At 37.6% G+C, this 19,288-nt stretch overlaps 1 protein-coding gene across 1 annotated transcript in view; it reads right to left on the bottom strand.

The window, feature by feature from the left end:
- Positions 1-985: 985 nt before the first annotated feature.
- Positions 986-19,288, bottom strand: part of Znf804b (zinc finger protein 804B) — a 558,165-nt gene continuing 539,862 nt past the window's right edge. The window contains exons 3-4 of the mRNA XM_055612521.1: positions 10,025-10,155; positions 986-4,643 (exon numbers count right to left, since the gene is read on the bottom strand). Coding sequence (XP_055468496.1) covers positions 986-4,643; positions 10,025-10,155 — 3,789 coding nt within the window. The remainder of the gene's footprint in view (positions 4,644-10,024; positions 10,156-19,288) is intronic.

Below are 19,288 nucleotides of genomic sequence, written 5' to 3'. Positions count from 1 at the left end.
ATGACAGTCCGCAAATAAAATAAGAAGTAGAAAGTCTATGGGCCAGGAAGTCTTTTGAATGAGTGTTTGATTACATGGATGGTAATTTGTTTTACCATCATAAAACTCATTCTTTCTAAGCCTTGTGCTCCTTATTCCTGAATACAATGAAGTTTCTGAGTGGTAAAGCAAATAAAACTTGATTCAATTCTTTTTTTAGTTCTTGTAATATTTGAATTCAAATATGTATGCAATGTTAATCTGTGGATATTTTCTTTTTTGTTTATCAAATGCTAATAATATCTTTTGTATACTCTGTAATAAAAAGTTTAACCATTCTTTATTCCTGATGTTATTGATTCATACAAAGTTATCTTGATATAGTTACATATGAAGGGAAGCAAAATTGTCTTTCACAGAATTTCTATAATTGTAAAGTTAGTGTAGTTTGTTTTCAGCTTGTATTAATCAGAATATTTTTTATAGCTCAAAGGTCCTATGAAAAACACATTAAAAGACAATATAATTGGTAGCACAGCCAAAGTTTAACAATAGTGACTATTCTAAATCATTGGTTCATTTTACTGATATTTTAATACTATCTGAAAAATAAAACTGAAATTCACGTTCATTCACCACTCACTCATCAAACACTTCAAACATAGGGTATTCTGTTTTTTTTTTTTTACTCATAATATTTATGATATGCCAGAATGTTTCTGTTACCAGATTATAACACTGACAACTCTCCTCAGACCATTCTTTAATACTCCCCAGAACTTCATCCCATAAATTATTTTAATTTGCTGTATTATTTTTGAGAAGTTCTTTAAAATGTTCCCATTTCAATAATGATGATACCATTTACATTTATGCATGAGTTACATTTGGAATTGGCACCATAATTTTAAATCTTACGATAACAAGAGAGACGGTATTAATGCATTGCTTTACAGGTAGAAAAAAAATCTGTGTTACTTATTCATAAGACAAGCTGTAATAGCTATTAGTTCAAGTGTAGTGCCATGTTTAAGGCCTCCTTCACGCTATTTAACTGTTGCATCTGACTGGAGCAAGAGTGATGGCAAAGATCTTGACCTTGTAGCATTGGCTGGATTAAAGGATTCAGGTGGAAGATAGAAGTTGTGGCTGGGTTTAAATGAGGACCAAACAAGGTGGGGATAAAGGCTGCAGAAGGCAGGGGCTGAAATGCTATATGCGATGGGTGAAAGGGGGCGGTGGTGACTAAGTGCAGGGGATGACCTAGGAAAGCAGTGTGTGCAGGGATAATGGCTGGAGCCATGGCTGAAAACGAAAAGGGAGTAAAGTGTGGCTGTGGTAGAGGGTGTAAATGAGCGATGGGGAGGGGACTGCTGTGAGAACTTATGGAAGCCGAAACAGCAAAATGCTGTAGGAACGTGTGGTGGATGGTGGTGATGGATGTATGCTGGTGGACTGGAACTGTCTGCACGGCTGAGGCTGGGGAGAAGGCAGGGGGCCCTGAAGCGGGCAAAACTCGGAGATGCTTTGACAGGAGCTGCTTCTGCATGTGCTGCTGTGCTTGTAGCTGAAGGAGCTTGTACTTATCCATTTCGTCGGGGGAAAATGTTATGGGCTGTTGAATTAAAGGGGGTGAGAGAGATTTATGACACACTTCTAATTCATCTTCCGCTTTGTCATTCTTCTGCATTGTTCTGTCATAGTAAGAGTTTATATTCCCCTCTACATGATTTATAGACATGCTTACATCCTGTGAGTCTAGATTTATCTGCTCCTCTTTGGTCTCTGTTGAATTGGTTACACCAGTATATCTATTAGATGGAAAAGCACCGAGGAAATCATTTGGTACTGGGTCACAGCTTTGAAGAAAAGGTTGGACTGTGCTAATTGAAGATTTAGATTGCTCTTTTGTTGTCTGGTTCTTTTTTCCACTTGAAGACTGAGAGCCTGGCATTGAATGACTTAGGCCTGTGGAGAGATAGTTTTCACATTGAGTGTCTGTTAAAATAGTAAAACCAGGTTTTTGTAAGTTTTCAACTCTTTCTTTGTCAGCAATCTGGTGAACTCTATGGCCTTTATTATCTCTTCTTTTGCACATATGTTGTCTCTTCTTCAAAAAAGGCAATGCCATTCTGTTGCTATGTTGCAGTTCAGGTTGAACTGTGTGTTGGATTTGTGAATGAGTCTCTGATTCTTTTAAACAACTGTTTGGGGAGATCCTGAACTTTTTCGATTGCTCCTGACACTTCTTGGCTTGCACTCTTTCTAGAAGACCCTTGGCTGTCAGGGATGGCCTTTCTCCATCTGGAATGTTTGACTGTGTGGTTTCTGAAGGGCCGGCTACACAGCTCCTTGGAAGGTAGTTGAGCGTGTCTGAGTTGCATTGTCGCATGCACTTGACTTTTCCCACATCACAAATGTGAAGTCTGGCCAAAGACTTTTGGCTTCTCTTGTTTTTGTCTAAGCAGTAAGCTCTCTGTCTCAAATAAGAGCCTGATTTGCTGTGCTGAGGTCCCTGACCAATCAAGAGCTTATCACTATTTGCATCAAGGGAAACCTGTGAGCCAGAATCACAATGACAAATTCTTGGGGGCTTGGGACCTGTGAACGGGTGATTTTTACCCAGCTCATACCTTTCTCTGCACTGACAGTCTCTGTGTTTTGATGGTCTTTTAGTTTTAAATAAGTCCCATCGGTTACCATTGCTGTCTCTCTGTGTATCTGAGTGAGGACAGTTACTGTTTATTGGTGCATCAGACAAATAGAGACAATTGTGCTTTCTGTTTTTCCACATGTGCCTCTCAGCTGAGTCACGTTCTCTTTCACAAAGGTAGAGCAGGTGACTGCTGTCACTGCCATTGGGCCTATAACTTGAACATATGTTTCTCCAGCTGGACACGTTTCTGGAAGCTTCATCCAGAGTTCTGGGGTGGCCCCTCAGAGGTGACACTGACGAACGTTTCCCATGATTTCTTTCCCCATTTTTGGAAGCTCCACTGGCCATGCTGGTGTTGCAGGCATTGAAACTTCCACTGATGTCCTTCCCATGTTCAGAGGGATCCCCTGAAGTGTAAGAACTGAAGTTCCAGGTACACTGATTTTCTTCTTCGGACTCTGAATGTGAACTGCAAGGATTCAGCTTATGCGTTCTAGTCCTAGAAATGTGAGGCGAGCAAGATAGACCCTCCTGAACATTATTTTGAACTGTCTTTTTGCAGCTTTTCCAGTGGACATTTGAGAGTTCCATAAATTCAATATCATCGCTATCATCATTTCCTAAGCCATCCGTTAGAGACAGATTAAGGTAAGCAGGCACTTCAGGACTTTTCATTTCCAAGTCTCTTAGACTACCATGTTCACTCATAGTAGAGTCAGAATCATTGTAGCCCAAATTATATTTTCTCTGGATCTTTTCCCAATCTGGGTTAGCCATAAGCATCTTTGGTTTCAGAGATTGTTTATCTTGGGTCAATTTTTGTTGTTCTTTAATTAAACCTGAGCCTTGGCTCTCTGTTTTTGTCTTCTTTTCCAAAACTTCTTTCTCCAATTCTATTTTTATATTCTCTGAACTATGTTCATCCTTTGCGTTTCGAGAAAGTTTGAAATCAAAATATAATGGATTACAGCCATAAGATATGCAAGGTTCTGTTCTGGTAAAGAACAGAAGTTCTGTGGGCCACTTTAGAGTAGTGTGACCATCCTTGCTCTGTACATGGATGAAAGGCAGTGTTTTGGATTTTACATCATGTGGACAACTTTCTCTGCAAAGTCTTTGCACATTTTTGCTGTCTCTTTCTACTTCATCTAGAGACTTTGCTCTGTCCTCCGTTCTAGAGTCAGGATTCCGTTGTGCTTTAGTCTTTTGTTCACTTGGTCCTGAAGGCAAAAACTCACCCAGACTTTCATACCACCTATTCTCACTATGCTTGCAAATGTTTGGTGGACCGGAGGGTTCATTTGCTTGGCATGGATGATTAATGCAGTTTTCTGAAGTATCCTTCAGTGCATTCCTAATTTCTTTCTCTCTGCTGGAAAGGGTAAAATCTGTTTCTGAAAGATGGAGGTTAGACTTAGAGAAAGCACGGTGGATGCCTGCTGAATCTTTCAGTCTTCCATTAAAAGATTCATTTTTGTTTTTTGAAAATTTAGGGTTCATCAAAAAGGTGTTGTTTAAAACACCCTCCAGATGGCTCGATGAGATGACACCTTCTTTCTTTGGAAGGTCTGGATCTTCACTTGCAAATCTGCAACACTTGCAGCTCTCTACTGCTTGTTTGACTTTATAGGTGGGTGACTTGTTACATTCATGGGTGTCTTCTGTGTTCTCGCTGAAAACCGAGGCAGAGGATTCTAATTTTAGGTAGGCTTTTTTTGAAAATGAAAATGAAACTCCTGTCCTGTGACTTGCAGTGCCGAGATCTGAAGATGTTTGTGTTGTCTTGTTTCCAAATAAGTGCCGCCTGTCTGATTGTAGCTGTTGTCGGCTTGGCGTGGCAAACCGCTGCTTATCCATGCTGCTTCTGGCCACACTCTTTCCCTTAAGGAGAAGAGCGCTCTTCATGCAGGAGACCTTTCTGCCATTCTTAACCGGGAAAATTCCCTGCTGGAGCTGCTTTTCCATAGCTATCCTTGGGGCTTTGTATGCTGGTCCATTTCCAGAAACGCTGTAAATACAGTAAATATTTAAATGAGTAGGACATTAGCATAGGAATCAAATCTATGTGCAAACAACATTCCATAGTATTTCTACACTGAGTTATTTTTCTATTTATTGGTGAACATTATTTTCTACAAAGTAACCATTTTATCATGCATGTACAAGTCAGTATAACTGCTGTATAGTGGCTACTTCTGAAACGCTCTGTTTAATTTTGTTATTTAAAAGTTTAAAAAAGCCGTAACAAGTAACTGTCTTATGTGAAAGCAGCAAAACAAAGGCAAATAGAGCATTTACGCCACAATATACCCCTTAGAACCTTATGATCCTTTGGAATTCGGCTTTAACATGGTTCATAGTCTTCCAACCAACACATTCCTAGTAGGTAAGAAATTAAAATTTGCAAACTGTAAAAACAGTTTTAATTTTATGTTTCAACACTTTTAGCATCCAATATTTACTCCTTCAAAAGTCTTTCCACTTGATTTCTGCTGAAGCAAGGCGTTCGGTAGGTGGCTAAGGGACGCAGTGGCATGCAGCTCAGTACAGCATTCTCAGTGTTCCCAGGCACTTCCTGCTTCTTCCTCCCCAGAACAGCTTTATGCTAATGGTGCATGCTTTGTCTTTTGAGGCTTCTTCGAGATTGTTTATTTTGCTGAGGTTCGTTAGGGATTCAGACATAAAGCATAAAGTAAACATAGACAGAAATTTTAGGTTAAAATTAGTCTTTCCACACCCTCTCTGCTACCTCTTTCTTACACAGTGATGTTGATGCCTTGGGAAAGGAAATGCCACTACATCACTTATCACTTTTCCAACTACTTATCTTAAACGCCGTGCTGTTATTTTTTTCATGTGTCTGGAAGCACAATTAATTTTGTTTTCTTCCTTTTTTTTGTTATTGCTTCTCACTTGTTTCTTGGCTATAAGATACTTAAACTTTAAAATGTATTAATTAAATTCTGAAGGACTAACTAAATACTTATCCTTATAGCCACACAAAAGTGTAGCTCTCAATCCTGCTCAAAGAATATTCTTTTTGCAGCAGATGGAGACTATTTCAGAAATCCACACCTGGTCAAAATGCAGAAAATAAGTGACTGTGGGGTAGTAAGCTTTACTTGATACAGTTGTAACACAACACCTCCACTCAGAGAAAAGTCACACAGTAGAAAAGTCACCGGTTGTTGGAGCTAGAGGAACACAGTACCTGCTGTGGGATATTGTCCCATGATAGGGAAACTATCCGTGAACTCTCAATACTAGGGCTGCATAAATAAGACCAGTACAAATGACACCAGTTGACATAACAACATGAATGGAAAATTTTTCACAAGACCTCATTTTCTAGTAGAAGAGATACAGACAATCCGTGGCTTCTGAAAAGAGGGAATCAGTTTTCTGAAAGGAAAACTCCCCTGGTGTGCTATGCAAAGCCACCTCATCAGCCCCAAACATACCAACACAAGAGTGACACTTAATAGACTCAATATGCATATCAGAACTCTACTGCCTGTAGTCTTTTGCTTTCGTTGAAGGAAATTTTTGGTATTCAAATTTTATTTTGATGACAGCATTTCTTTTTATAGTATTACAACCATCTCATATTTCTCTGCTGTTATGAATTTTAAATTACAAACAACACTTTAGCCATTACTTATTGCACAATTAGTTGAGATTATCTGTTCTCATTAATGAATACATAAAGTTTTATAATGATAGTGTATTCTATTATTGTGTAGAAATCAAATTTAGAAATTTTATAAAACAGTGAATTTTCCTTAATTGTTTCATAATGAAACCTATCTTTTTCCCCCTGTCACAACAATCTTCTTGCTTTGATAATCTCACTATGCCTTTCAAAATGGGTACTTTAGGCATATTTAATATCATTAATGGGGAGAAGTATTCAAACAAAATGTGTGGTCTGTTGAATGCTATTCCAGGACAAAGGAAAAGACCAAAGAGATATATTTAAGTGTTACTGAAGGGTTGACACAGAAGGACAAAGAACAACTATAGTGTGACCATGAGTTTTGTGTTGGTGACAAGGACATACCTCTCCACATTTGTGCCACTTTTAGGAGTACTCAGGATCTATGCTGCCTAATTTATAAATTTACTTTTCTGGAAAGCGAATCAATTTATTGTCCTTGGTATTATACTCAACATAACGTATTAAAATTCTAATGGGAGAATATTAGCATTTCATCTTCCAAATTGCAATAAACCAGGACATTTTGGTATTTCTAAGTTACGTTTCATTAATTTAAAAATACATATTTGGTTAGTTGTTTTGAGTGCATGAGCATATGTATATGGATGGTATACTATGGCACACACTGGGATGTAAAATAGATATATTATGAAATTGTTATTATAATAAAAACTTCTTGGTACATTCACCACAAAACATAATTACCTGTGTGTGTGTGTGTGTGTGTGTGTGTGCATTCCAATAATGTATCCAGATTCTAAAGCAAAGTAACTTAATAAATATACACTCTGCCTTCTATGGTGAAAAAAAAAAACTTGTTTCAAACAAACAAACAAAAAAAATATACCAAAATAGAATGATCTTGTTGTGTTTTATTCTGGTTATTATATGGGGAAAGTCTATTTTTAGAATCAATATCACTAATATTTTTCAAATGTTGCAAAATACCCATGAAGATGTACTGTACTGAGATTTTATAAAGAAGATTAAGTTCAGAAAGTTAGTACCTCCCAAACCAAGAGATGATTTTACTGGAAACCTCTGCTAATGAAGAGAAGATCAAAGCTAGTTGTTTGATATAAAGCACAAGCATCCTCACCACCACTAATTCATCTTTTCTACTGGAAGAATAATTCTATTTGTGTCATTCCATCTGGACAGTGTTAATTCCTCCAGAATTAATTGTAAGATGCAAGAGGTCAGATGTTAATAAATAGGCCAAGACATGACACCTAAAAAATATAGAATAGTCATGAAATGTCTTAAAGGCAGGGCCAGATTTGCCAAGATATTCAGCAAATATAACTGTAAAGGGTCAAACACAGGCTGTCTAGGAAAGGGACCATAAAACTATTAATTGTCATTTGTTTATTTTATTTTATTTTTATATATCAATCCTGCTGCAACAAAGAAAATCTTTAATAACTCTAAGTGGCTTCTATTAGGGCCTGAGGCTGTTTAAGCAAATAGAGCAGGTAGGTAATAGAAAGGAAGAAATAATCTTCATGATTTGAAGCTCTGCGGCTGAAAGCTGAATTTATCTTTTCTGTAACGGTGGGCACATTATGGCCTGTAGAATGGTTACATTTGAGTGTGTTTGGTACATAAGGTTTCCTCGTGGATACTCGAACATAATGGAATGGACATCTGAATCTGAAATACCGTACCTGGTAACCCCAGTGGCTTAGAAATTTAACACCAGGGTCGCCATCATTTCTGTTGCATCATCCTCTCATTGCCACCATCCTCAAGATGGCTCTGATCTTTTCGTATTCTTTCCCTTAGGGGGAAGTGAAGGTGTGGTAACTGTCACAGTAAAGACCAGCATAATAATGCGCATGAGGGTAACTCAGGTTTTCCGATAAACAAGGCGAATCTGTTCTGGTTTGTGAAGACTTCTATCAAGGATGTCTATCTTCCTCATTTACTATTATTTGATTTACTGACTCCTGTAACTAATCATGCAGGAACTCAAATGTGATCTAGATTTTTTTCCTGTCCACTGCGTTAAAGAACACAGGAATTACTCTTCTAAGCCTTGTTTCAGGATATCTTCTTTGTTATTACGACGAATCTAATGCTACGCTTGAATGAAATGAGTCCCTCATTGGATATACGGGTAGAAAGAACGTTACTCAATACGGTGTTCATTTTTCTGATTGTGTGGATCCTCCCAGGACAAGGTTTTTATGTTGACTCCATTTCTATATACCTGTAGCACAGTGCATTTAAGTCTCCTTTCTCTTACATTTTAAAAATTTGTGATGTTTTATATACATAATGTGAACTAACATGTTCTAAACACTGCGTATATGTAAATATTGTAAATTTACCACTATTTCCATTAGTAATTGCCCCAAATCACAAATATTTTCTAATGATCACATTTGAAGTTTAATGTTTTGTCATAATATAGCTAAACCATTCACTTTTGTTACTGCATATTGATTCCCATTTAAACAACAGAAATTTAAATTCTGGCAGAGCTATGAATTTAACAATCCACCAGGTTGCTGTCAAGCACATTAATTAGCTATCATAGTATTATACATTATGATTCATATTAGCACAATTCACAATCTGTACTGTTAATTGTATTCCAGGTAACAACTTCAAATCATTCAGTGGATGCAAGCTTGGTTTTGTTTTGTTTTTTTTTAACTGTCATTTTTCACTTACAAGTAAGTATTAGTGTAATGCTTGTTATGGTATAATTGCCAATTAAAATAGTACCGTGCAGTAAATTTTAACCACATTAATTATATTTTGCTCGTCTGCCAGACAATGATAATGTCATTTATTTTAGAGTCAAGTGTGTACAAGGAAACATATATTTTCTACCCATTGTTTTTTTATAGTTTTAAAAGCTATCATTCTAGATGCCTGAAGTGTTTGCCAGACACGGCAGTAGAGTTTCATATATTAATCCATAGTAGCTGGAACTGCACACACAATACTTGTACAAGATCAAGCTGGCCAAATTTCTAATGTACTTTGGGGAGGCAATCATGAGGCCTCATCCCCATTTAAGTAGCTCTTTTCAACTGATGGTTACTAGGATCATGGGAGTCAGCTTTCTTCAGGGATATAGTCCTATGAAGATGAATACTCTTGTTTCAGTAGATGAGAAGATGGTCCCACACATGCACATACAGACAGCAATAAATAGAAAGTATGTAACTATAGATTAGTATAGAGGGAATATTTGAAGTTGGTAAAGAAAAGTGGTAGGGGCAGAGAATTGGAGAGGATGGAATGGAGGTTGGAATTGATCAAAGATAGTATAATATAAACATCATATGCATGTATGAATATTAAATATTTTAAAGTTATGATTATAAAACTTATATTACAGAGGAATTAGTAATTAGCAATGTCAGAACAAGTCAAGCTAGGACAGATGCCATTTTATTAGGTTTGTGTTCAGGATCACTTCATTAAACAGAGTAATAAGTTAACAGCATTAGGAAGGAAAAAAAATCAAATTGCAAAATTATCAGTTTAAAGCCATTAACACTTAAAATTTTGCCTTCAGGCATATTTGTTGTTTGATGTTAACTTTATATTTTTGCAAAAAAACCCAAGTGGGTTCATTAGTGAAATTTCCCAGGAGATGGAAGAAGCATTCTGGACCACCTAAACCTTCCTTCTGCCCCTCCCCTGCTTCTTACCATTCAGACTGCTGCCTCAGCTCAGCCAGCTGGTGGAGTCGCTTAAGGGCTTTTTCCTGCTTCTTCTCATCTTTCCATGACTTGGAAGCTACGTTTCGAGCAAATTCTCGTTGCTTTAATTCTTTCAATCTCTGTGTGGAAGCATAAAACAGAAAGAATACTATAAATAAGTAAAACATGCTTTTCTGTCTATAAGAGTCTTTATCGAACATGGTGCTGGGTGAAAAGGTGTCTTTTGGGATATGGAGAGTAAAAACATTTCCTCCGATTTTTTTTCACTGTTCCAAGATAAATTTAGTAGATGAATGTAGTTGTTGACTGGGTTGTTCCTCAAAGTCTGTCAAAGTCAACCTCAAAGTGGGCTGCAAGGCAGGGACACAGTCGCTGTTGGAGTCACCTGACCATATAATGAATCACATGTGTGTCTGTGAAAAAAAAAATAGAACTGTGTACCGTGTGCAAAGGGAGAGAAAGCCAGAGGTTTTGTTCTTCTAAGCCCACCTGCACTAGCTCATCCCTGATAAATTACGCTCTGATTAAATGAAATTAATACAATGAATTCCTCTCAGGAAATTGGTTACATTACCAAATATTCATTCTAAGTGTGATTTTAAATTCATTTTTTGTTAGAGATACATACCAAATGCAGAGAATGATGAAAAAAAATTTAAATGGTCAGGAATTTAAATTCTGAATAGTGGGTTGGCTTGTTTTTTTGTTTTTGTTTTCATTTTTTCATTTAAATTAACCTGATACTCTTCTAATGACTTTTCTCTAAAACAACTTCTCTATAGCCAGATTAGGTAATTCTGATTACATGTTGGTTCTCTCTTATAGAAACAGCCATACAATATAGCTACCAGTTCAGAATAAACTGAGAAACACCATCATCTTATTTTTCCATATATAAATGTTGGAAGTTACTCTTATGGAGCTGTCTTCACTATAATCCTAAATTATAAAGCATGTGGACTCTGAGGAAGTACAAATACCAGGAGTGGGATATTCCTGACTTCATTCTCTACTTCTGACCAACCACAGCTATCAACTCCTTCATGGTCACAATGGTGATGCTTTAATTGGGAACCAGTGACCTTTTGTTGCTAATTTGTTATATTTTTGCCTTTTCTGAAAAAATTACAACTCAATTATTTTCCTTTCTACAGAGACATATGAGTGAATCCATATTATTTATAAGAAAATTTCAGTCTCTTAAATGGTGATGAAAACACACTTTGGATGTCCACAGTGTTCTTTGGTTGTAAAAGTCATAAAAATGAAATCTTTTCGGGGAAACAAAGAAACCTGGAAAAACCAATTTTGTATAACATCTAGCCAAATTCAGTTCAGCTGGTTGGAAGTGCTCAAGCTTGAAAGAAAGAAAGAAAGAAAGAAAGAAAGAAAGAAAGAAAGAAAGAAAGAAAGAAAGAAAGTCAGAACCAAATTGCTTTGCTTCATGTTTTTATAGCACATATCAATCCATCTGTGTTTAAAAAACAAAACAAAACAAAACAAAATCAAAAACTCAAACCAAAACTTCTTCAGGAGAAGAACCATGTAAGATATTAAATGAACTAGATCCAGGCATGCACATGAGGCCCCAGATCATCCAAGTTCTATCCAAGAGAACTGGGAAAATGTACGTAAGATTGAATAAAGAATTCAGGGAACTCTTTTTCAGTAGACAGTAATTAGCTCTGTTGAGTATTGCTTTGGCTTGCCTAACACTGATAAGAGCAAGGAATGAAAGAAAACCTTACAAGCTACTTAGCTGAGTGGCAGGCAATTATAAAAGAAACAACAAACCAAAACCCCAGAATAATTTATATAAGAAGAGGGGTAACTAACCTTAAAGATATTTTGAAAAAGTCCTAAGAAAACCTACCGCAGAAACTTCCTAAAATAAGTAGAATACATATTTTTCAGATGTAGCCCTTGGCAGCTCAGTCTTCAAGTGGGATCTCTAGTAATGGGAACAGGGACTGTCTCTGACATGAACTCAGTGGCTGGCTCTTTGTTCAGCAACCCCTTAGGGGAAAGCAGCCTTACCAGGCCACAGAGAAAGATAATGCAGCTACTCCTGATGAAACCTGATAGGCTAGGGTCAGAGGGAAGGGGAGGAGGACCCCCTCTATCAGTGGACTTGGGGAGGGACATGGGAAGAGATGAGGGAGAGAGAGTGGGATTGGGAGGGGATGAAGGAGGGGACTACAGCTGAGATACAAAGTGAATAAAAAAAGATAAAATGAAATATATAATATTTTCACTTAAAGAAAAAGAGGTTGAATGGTTCTGGTGGTGATGGCACAAGCCTTTAATCCCAGCACTCAGGGAGGGAGGCAGGTAGATCTCTATGAGATCCAGCCTAGTCTACAGAGTGAGTTCTAGGATAGCCATGGCTACACAGAGAAACCCTATCTCAAAAACAAACAAACAAACAAACAAACAAACAAAAAAGGAGTTTAAATGGAGTTACTCCATAATGGGAAAGGGACACAATGCTCTCACTAGACACCACAGGGTAGCAAATAAATAGACCAATAGCAGAAGTGTGTTAGGTTTTTGAGAGTTTGTCAGTAGGGTCCTATATAATCCTGAAAATTATAAACTAGTGTCATTGATCTAGAACTAGATAGAAAAACCCTATTTCTGAAGATACCACAACTTGAGTCATAGATTATGAGGAAACAAAGTTGGTATTGACCTATAAGTTTTATCACTACTGACTAACTTTCATACTTTGAAAGATGATATGCATAATTCAAGGAAGAATAATAAACACCCTTCTTATCCTGCTTTGAAATTATTGAGTTATGATGATTGGCATGGTGAAACATGCCCACTGGCCCAAAGGTGTGACTAATGTTATAGAAGTAAACAAACACTGTATGATTGGATTTAAGATCAGCTCCACAGGACTGAATCCACACATAGCATCCTCACTGAGGCCAAGAACATGCAGGGCTAGATATATTACATATATCTTTCTACTATTAGTCTGACAAATGATGTTTTTCTATATCCTTAAATTAGTTCACTACTCAACCTTCATCAAAAATATACTTCTTGTAGTAGATGATTATTAATGCAGAGACCCACATTTACTCAAGGTGCCAAAAATAAGAAATTGTAGAGTTCTCGGACATAGATGAAACAATTATGTTACAACCCTACCTGCAAGGCTCAGGGATATTGGAAGATCTTGTGCACTGTGTTTTCAGATGCTGATTTCAATTCCCTAAGATTTTGTTACTATCTTGCCAAAGTCATTGTTATGTATGTTGACCCATCCACTGTAACCAAGAGATGTAGGGAACACTCTCCAATGATTCCTGGTTGGCTAATAAAGTTTCTGACATCCTGGGCTGGGCAGAAGAGATGTAGGCACAGTTGACTTTCCTAGGGTTTGAGTTCAGAGGAGGATCACAAGGAGGAGAAGGAGGAAGACAGAGACAGAAAAGAGATAGGAGGTGCCATAGAGTAACTAGGATCACATTGGCCAAGAGCCTCTTGCTATGAGGACTGGCCTGATGGATCAGAAGCAGCCCACAAGGAACATATGCATGTATTTTGGAATTTATGCATGCATTTTGGAATTTGGATGGAAAGCAGACAAAATACCTTAGAGAGTTGAGATATCTGATCAGCTCTAGTGCTTTAAGGCTTATTATAAATCAAACAAGTTTCTGTGGTTTTAATCTGGAAAATAGCTGGTTTATGAATAACTGCTACCATAATAATTTCCTGTATTAATTAATAAAAACAGAATAATTAATTACTTTTACATAATTCATCTTATACAAGGATCATCACAAAGAAAAGGAGAAAGTATTACAATAACCTGAATCTATAGAGGAATTTTAATCTAGCAACATGGCTACTCTGGCAAGGGCTTACAACCAGAGACCCAGGTCAGTGTGATCTGGCTGAAATACAAATACATGCCTAAGTATAAATTTTAATCCTTCTGCCTGGAATATAGCCATGTCTTTAGTATATATCTTTAATTTCTCTGGCTATAATATACACTTTTAATCCCTTGGCTGGAATACAGATACACCTTTAGTATACACCTTTAATCCCAGACAATGACATCTAATTGAGGGACAAAGAGAAAGAGTTGACAAAGTGAGTCAGAGAGAGGGTTATGCCCAACTTTCAAAAGAACAGGAAAGAGAAGCTACTTAAAAGCAGCAAAGAGAGCAACCTTGCCAGGCTACAGAGGAGGAAAGTACAGCCATTTCTGATAAGACCTGATAAACTAGGGTCAGATGGAAGGGGAGGAGGACCTCCCCTATCGGTGGACTTAGAGAGTGGCAGGGAGGAGATGAGGGAGGGAGGGTGGGATTGGGAGGGATTGAGGGAGGGTGGGATGGGAGGGATTGAGGGAGGGGGCTACAGCTAGGACACAAAGTGAATAAACTGTTAATATAGAAGTATTTTTTTTAAGTTTTATTTTTATTTTTTTGTCTCTTTTTCTTTTTCTCTGAGATCTGAGGACTGAACCCAGGGCTTTATGCTTGCTAGGCAATCACTCTACCGCTGAGCTAAATCCCCAACCCCTACCCTCACAAAAAAAATAAAAATTTAATTAAAAAAGTTACCCCTGACTACAAGATGTGCAGGGATGAAAATAGAGCAGAGATTGAGGGAATGTCCAACCAATGCCTGGCCCAACCTGAGACCTACCCCAATGGGAAAGAGCCAGCCCCTGACACTGTTAATGATACTTTGCTATGCTTGCAGACAAGAGCCTAGCATAGCTTTCCTCTGAGAGGCTTCATCAAGTATCAGATTGAAACATATGTTAGGACTCACAACCAAATATTGGCAAAGCCTAGAGAGTCTTGTGGAAAAGTATGTGTGGGAGGGAAGGATAGTCTTCTCCATCTCTTAGTTTTGTCTCTTTCAAATCTTTATCATTATATAACACTGTTCTATGTATATACCAAGTCATCATCTTTGTTTTGAGCTCTGTACTGTCCAATAGTCATATGACAAAGCCCATTTTTCTTTAATTAATGTTTACAATGACAATTTTTCTTTTTAAAATGCTATGCAGCCAATCTTCATGAGACCGGGTAGCCTACGGCCAGATGGAAGGGGAGGAGGACCTCTCTTATCAGTGGACTGGGGGAGGGGCATGGGAGGAGAAGAGGGAGAGAAGGTGGAATTGGAAGGGGACAAGCGAGGGGGTTACAGCTGGGATACAAAGTGAATAAATTGTAATAAATAAAAATATATGAAACAATTCTAAAAAAGAGCAGCATAGAGAAAGAGTAAAAGAGTTCGTGAAAACAGTACAGTAGAGTTTGGCAATACAGCAGAGTTCAGTGCAGTTCAGTTGAGAGCAATTGAGTTAGTGCAGTTAAGTTCATGGAGTTCAGAGGCAGTTCTTCAAAGCTGAACAGTTCAGTGAAAATCAGAGAGAAGCAAGTTTGAATCAGCCATCTTGGAAAGGAGTTTTCAGCTAGAACAGCTGAGTTGAACAAGCCAGCCAGAATTCAGAAAGAACTAGAAAGGGTGACTTATTCAGCAGTAAGTCTCAGAGGCTGAAAGTATTCTAGAACTACATCAGCAGACAGAGGTTGGAAGCTGAAACCTTCAAGGTCTGGCCTTGCAGAAGATTAGATATGTAGGCGAAAATCTTCCAGGCCTAGGCCTAGGGATAGTTAGATTAAAATGCTCTGGGCTCAACCCAAGCCATTTATTCATAAAGTTTGGGTATAGCTCTCATCTCACGCCATTTGAGGAAATACAAACATTTACAAAATCAGTGGCTGATTACAACTACAGTGTGTTTTCTGGACATGAGAGAGTAGTTACAAATATGAAGTCACAGAGGTTGTGATAGAACACCCAAGACCTGGACAAGCTTAAGCCAGATAAAATCCAACCATAGAGAAATGAGGTAGGCATGAAGTTCTAGCTCCAGCTAAAGTGCTATTGACTGTTAATAGTTACTGGGAGAAGACAAATCAGTTAACTTTAAGGGTGTACTTCCTGGTAGGTAGACGATGTATTTATGGAAGACCCCAACACCAAAATTATTGGAAAATTTTATACTGGATGTTAATGGTTTATTTATTTATTTGTTTATTTAGTACATTAGATTCACTTTGTGCCCCAGATGTAGCCCCCTCCCTCATCCTCTCCCCATCCCACCCTCCTTCCCTCATCTCCTCCCATGCCCCTCCCCAAGTCCACTGATAGGGGAGGTCCTCCTCCTCTTCCCTCTGACGCTATGCATTCAGGTTCCATCAGGACTGGCTGCATTGTCTTCCTCTGTAGCCTGATAAGGCTGTTCCCCCCTCAGCTGGAGGTGATCAAAGAGCCAGCCACTGAGTTCATGTCAGAGACAGTCCCTGTTCCCCTTACTACAGCACCTACTTGGAGACTGAGCTGCCATGGGCTACATCTGTGCAGGGGTTCCAGGTTTTCTCCTTGGTTGGAGTATCAGTCTCAGAAAAGACCCCTTTGCCCAGATTTTTTGGTTCTGTTGCTCTCCTGTTGGCACAGGAGACAACTTCCTGAACAGAACACCAACAGCACAGGCTCTAATATCTACAATCAATAAATGGAACCTCATGAAACTGAAAAGCTTCTGTAAAGCAAAGGACACTGTCATCAGAACAAAATAACAGCCTACAGACTGGAAAAGGATCTTCACCAGCCCCTATATCTGACAGAGAGCTAATATCCAGAATATATAAAGAACTCAAGAAGTTAAAAAGCAACAAACCAAGTAAACCAATTAAAAATTGGGGTACAGAGCTAAACAAAAAAACTCTCAATAGAGGAATATCAAATGGCAGAAAAATACTTAAAGAAGTGCTCAGTACTGTTGGACATCAGGGAAACATGAATCAAAATGACCCTGAGAGCTTACCTTACACCCGCTAGAATGGCTAAGATCAAAGACTCAAGTGACAATACATGTTGGAGAAGATGTGGTGAAAATGGAACCCTCCTCCATTGCTGATTGTTTTAAGTTAATCTTGTATCCAGCCACTTTGCTGAAGGACTTTTTCAGCTGCAGGAGTTCTCTGGTGGAATTTTTGGTGTTGCTTATGTATACTATTATATCATCTGCAAATAGCAATATTTTAACTTCTTCCATTCCAATTTGTACCCCTTTGATCTCCATCAGTTGTCTTATTGCTCTAGGTAGAACTTTTAGTACCATATTGAAGAGATATATTGAGAGTGGGCAATCTTGTCTTGTCCCTGATTTTAGTGGGATTGCTTTGAGTTTCTCTCTATTAGCTTGATGTTAGTTATTGGTTTGCTGTATAGTTTCATTTTTAATTAAAGGAGAAATTAGGTTGGATGGCTAGAAAGTTTGAGGTCAAAGGTTAATATAAAAACACATTGTATAAAACTCTCAAATAATAAAATATTTTTAAGAGTTTGGCTTTTCAGAATAATATTAAGATAAAACTCTATATCAAAAGAATGTATCTGTATATAAACAGGTAAAACATAAATACATTCAGATATTCAAAGCTGAAAGAATGATTATACATTAGACATAAATAAGAAATGGTAACAAGTATCATGAAGTAAAGATGAAAATGATATCAGAAACATTTACGACAAAGACCAAAATAAAGGAAAAGAACTACAGTAGCGATAGTCCTGTTTTCTATTATTTACGTCGCTAGGTTTTTTGAGGTGTACAGAAAATCTAAAAATAAAATGAATATCAATGACATCAAGCCTGGGAGGGGTCACATATCTATGTGCTATTAAAATGTTTCTTTCTTAGACAGAAAAGCAATATATTACCAACCAAGAACACACTGAGAAGTTCTAGAAATACACTATATACTATACAGTAACTATTATATTGATAAATTGAAATTGTTTTTTATGTAATGGACAAAAAAAGGAGATGAAAAGGAATGATTAAATTCATTTAATCCAAAAAGCAAAAAAAAAAAAAAAAATAAGAAACAGAGCAAAACAAATAGTACAATTATAAAACAAATTGCAAGATAACTGGAATTCAAATATATCAACAACAAATTAAGCAAAATAAACTGCAAAATGAAAAGCCATAGAGTATCAATAAAAGAGTGAGACTGTATTAAAAAACAGAACATTATAAAAATAATAACATTCACAGAGAGAATGATATTTCAACCATATAGTTGGAGATTGGTATGCAATGGGAAATAAACCTGGCAAACAAAGACACAATCTGTTCAATGTCACTTATATGTGGAATTTAATATAGTCAGTTTTCTAGAAGTTGGGTTTAGAATGGTGTTTACTCTGAGAAGAGCTGGTGTGGTGGTTTGAATAAAAATGTCATCCATGGTCTAAGATATTTCAATTCTTTGTCATCAGGGAGTAGCACTTCTTAGAAGGGTTAGCAGGAGTGACCTTGTTGGATAAAGCGTCTCACTGGAGAGCAGCTTTGAGGTTTCAGAAACCAAAGCCAGGCCCAGTCTCTCTCTCTCTCTTCCTGCTGCCTGTGGATCCAGTTGTAGAACTCTCCGCTAAGTCTTCAGTGTCTGCCTGTATGCCGCTGTGCTCCGCATCATGTGACAGGGGAGTAAACTGCTGAAATTGTAAGTGAGCCATAATTAAATGATTTTTTTTTATAATTGACTTGATGATCATTATGTCTCTTCACAGAAACAAAACACTAACTAATTTTAAACCAGGGAGTGAGGCAGCCTTGATCATGTTGCTTGTTGGTTAAGACACAGACCAGGCCGGCTTTGAACTCATGAAGATCCATCTGTCTCAGTCTCCCAAGTGCTGGGATTAAAGGCGTGTGTCACCACTGCCTGGCTTGTTGGTGTGCTTTGGGACTTTGAATTAGGAAAACAATGGAACACTTTAAGGTGGGCTTAATAGGCCAAACTAGGAGTGTGGGAGACAGTCCAGCTAAAGGGTTTCAGAAGAGAAAAATATTAGTAAGCTTAGGGACCATACATGTGATATTTTGGTGTATAATGGAGTTAAGTCCAGTAATCAAGGAGATTTAAAAAAAAAAGAAGAGAAAAAGATTTTTTAAAAGCCTGGTGCTTAAATAGTATAAAGGAAATAGTAACCTCAGGGCAAGGCCCCAGCCCACTAAGATCCTAATTTATGAAAAGAAGTTAAATAAAACCTTAAGCTATGAAGGAAACCATAGAAAAACAAAATAACAGAGGGGGGCAAGTTTCATCCCCAGCAAGCAGCAGGACTTTGTAGCTTTAGCCATGTGGTTCTGGCTACAAGAAAGGGATTTCAGAATCTTCCTCCACATCT

Source organism: Psammomys obesus, unplaced genomic scaffold (genome assembly GCF_907164565.1).
Source record: "Psammomys obesus unplaced genomic scaffold, mPsaObe1.curated_primary_1811, whole genome shotgun sequence".
Taxonomy (NCBI): Eukaryota; Metazoa; Chordata; class Mammalia; order Rodentia; family Muridae; genus Psammomys; species Psammomys obesus.
Note: the sequence above shows the minus strand (reverse complement) of the source record. Positions and strands in the feature narration are given on the sequence as shown.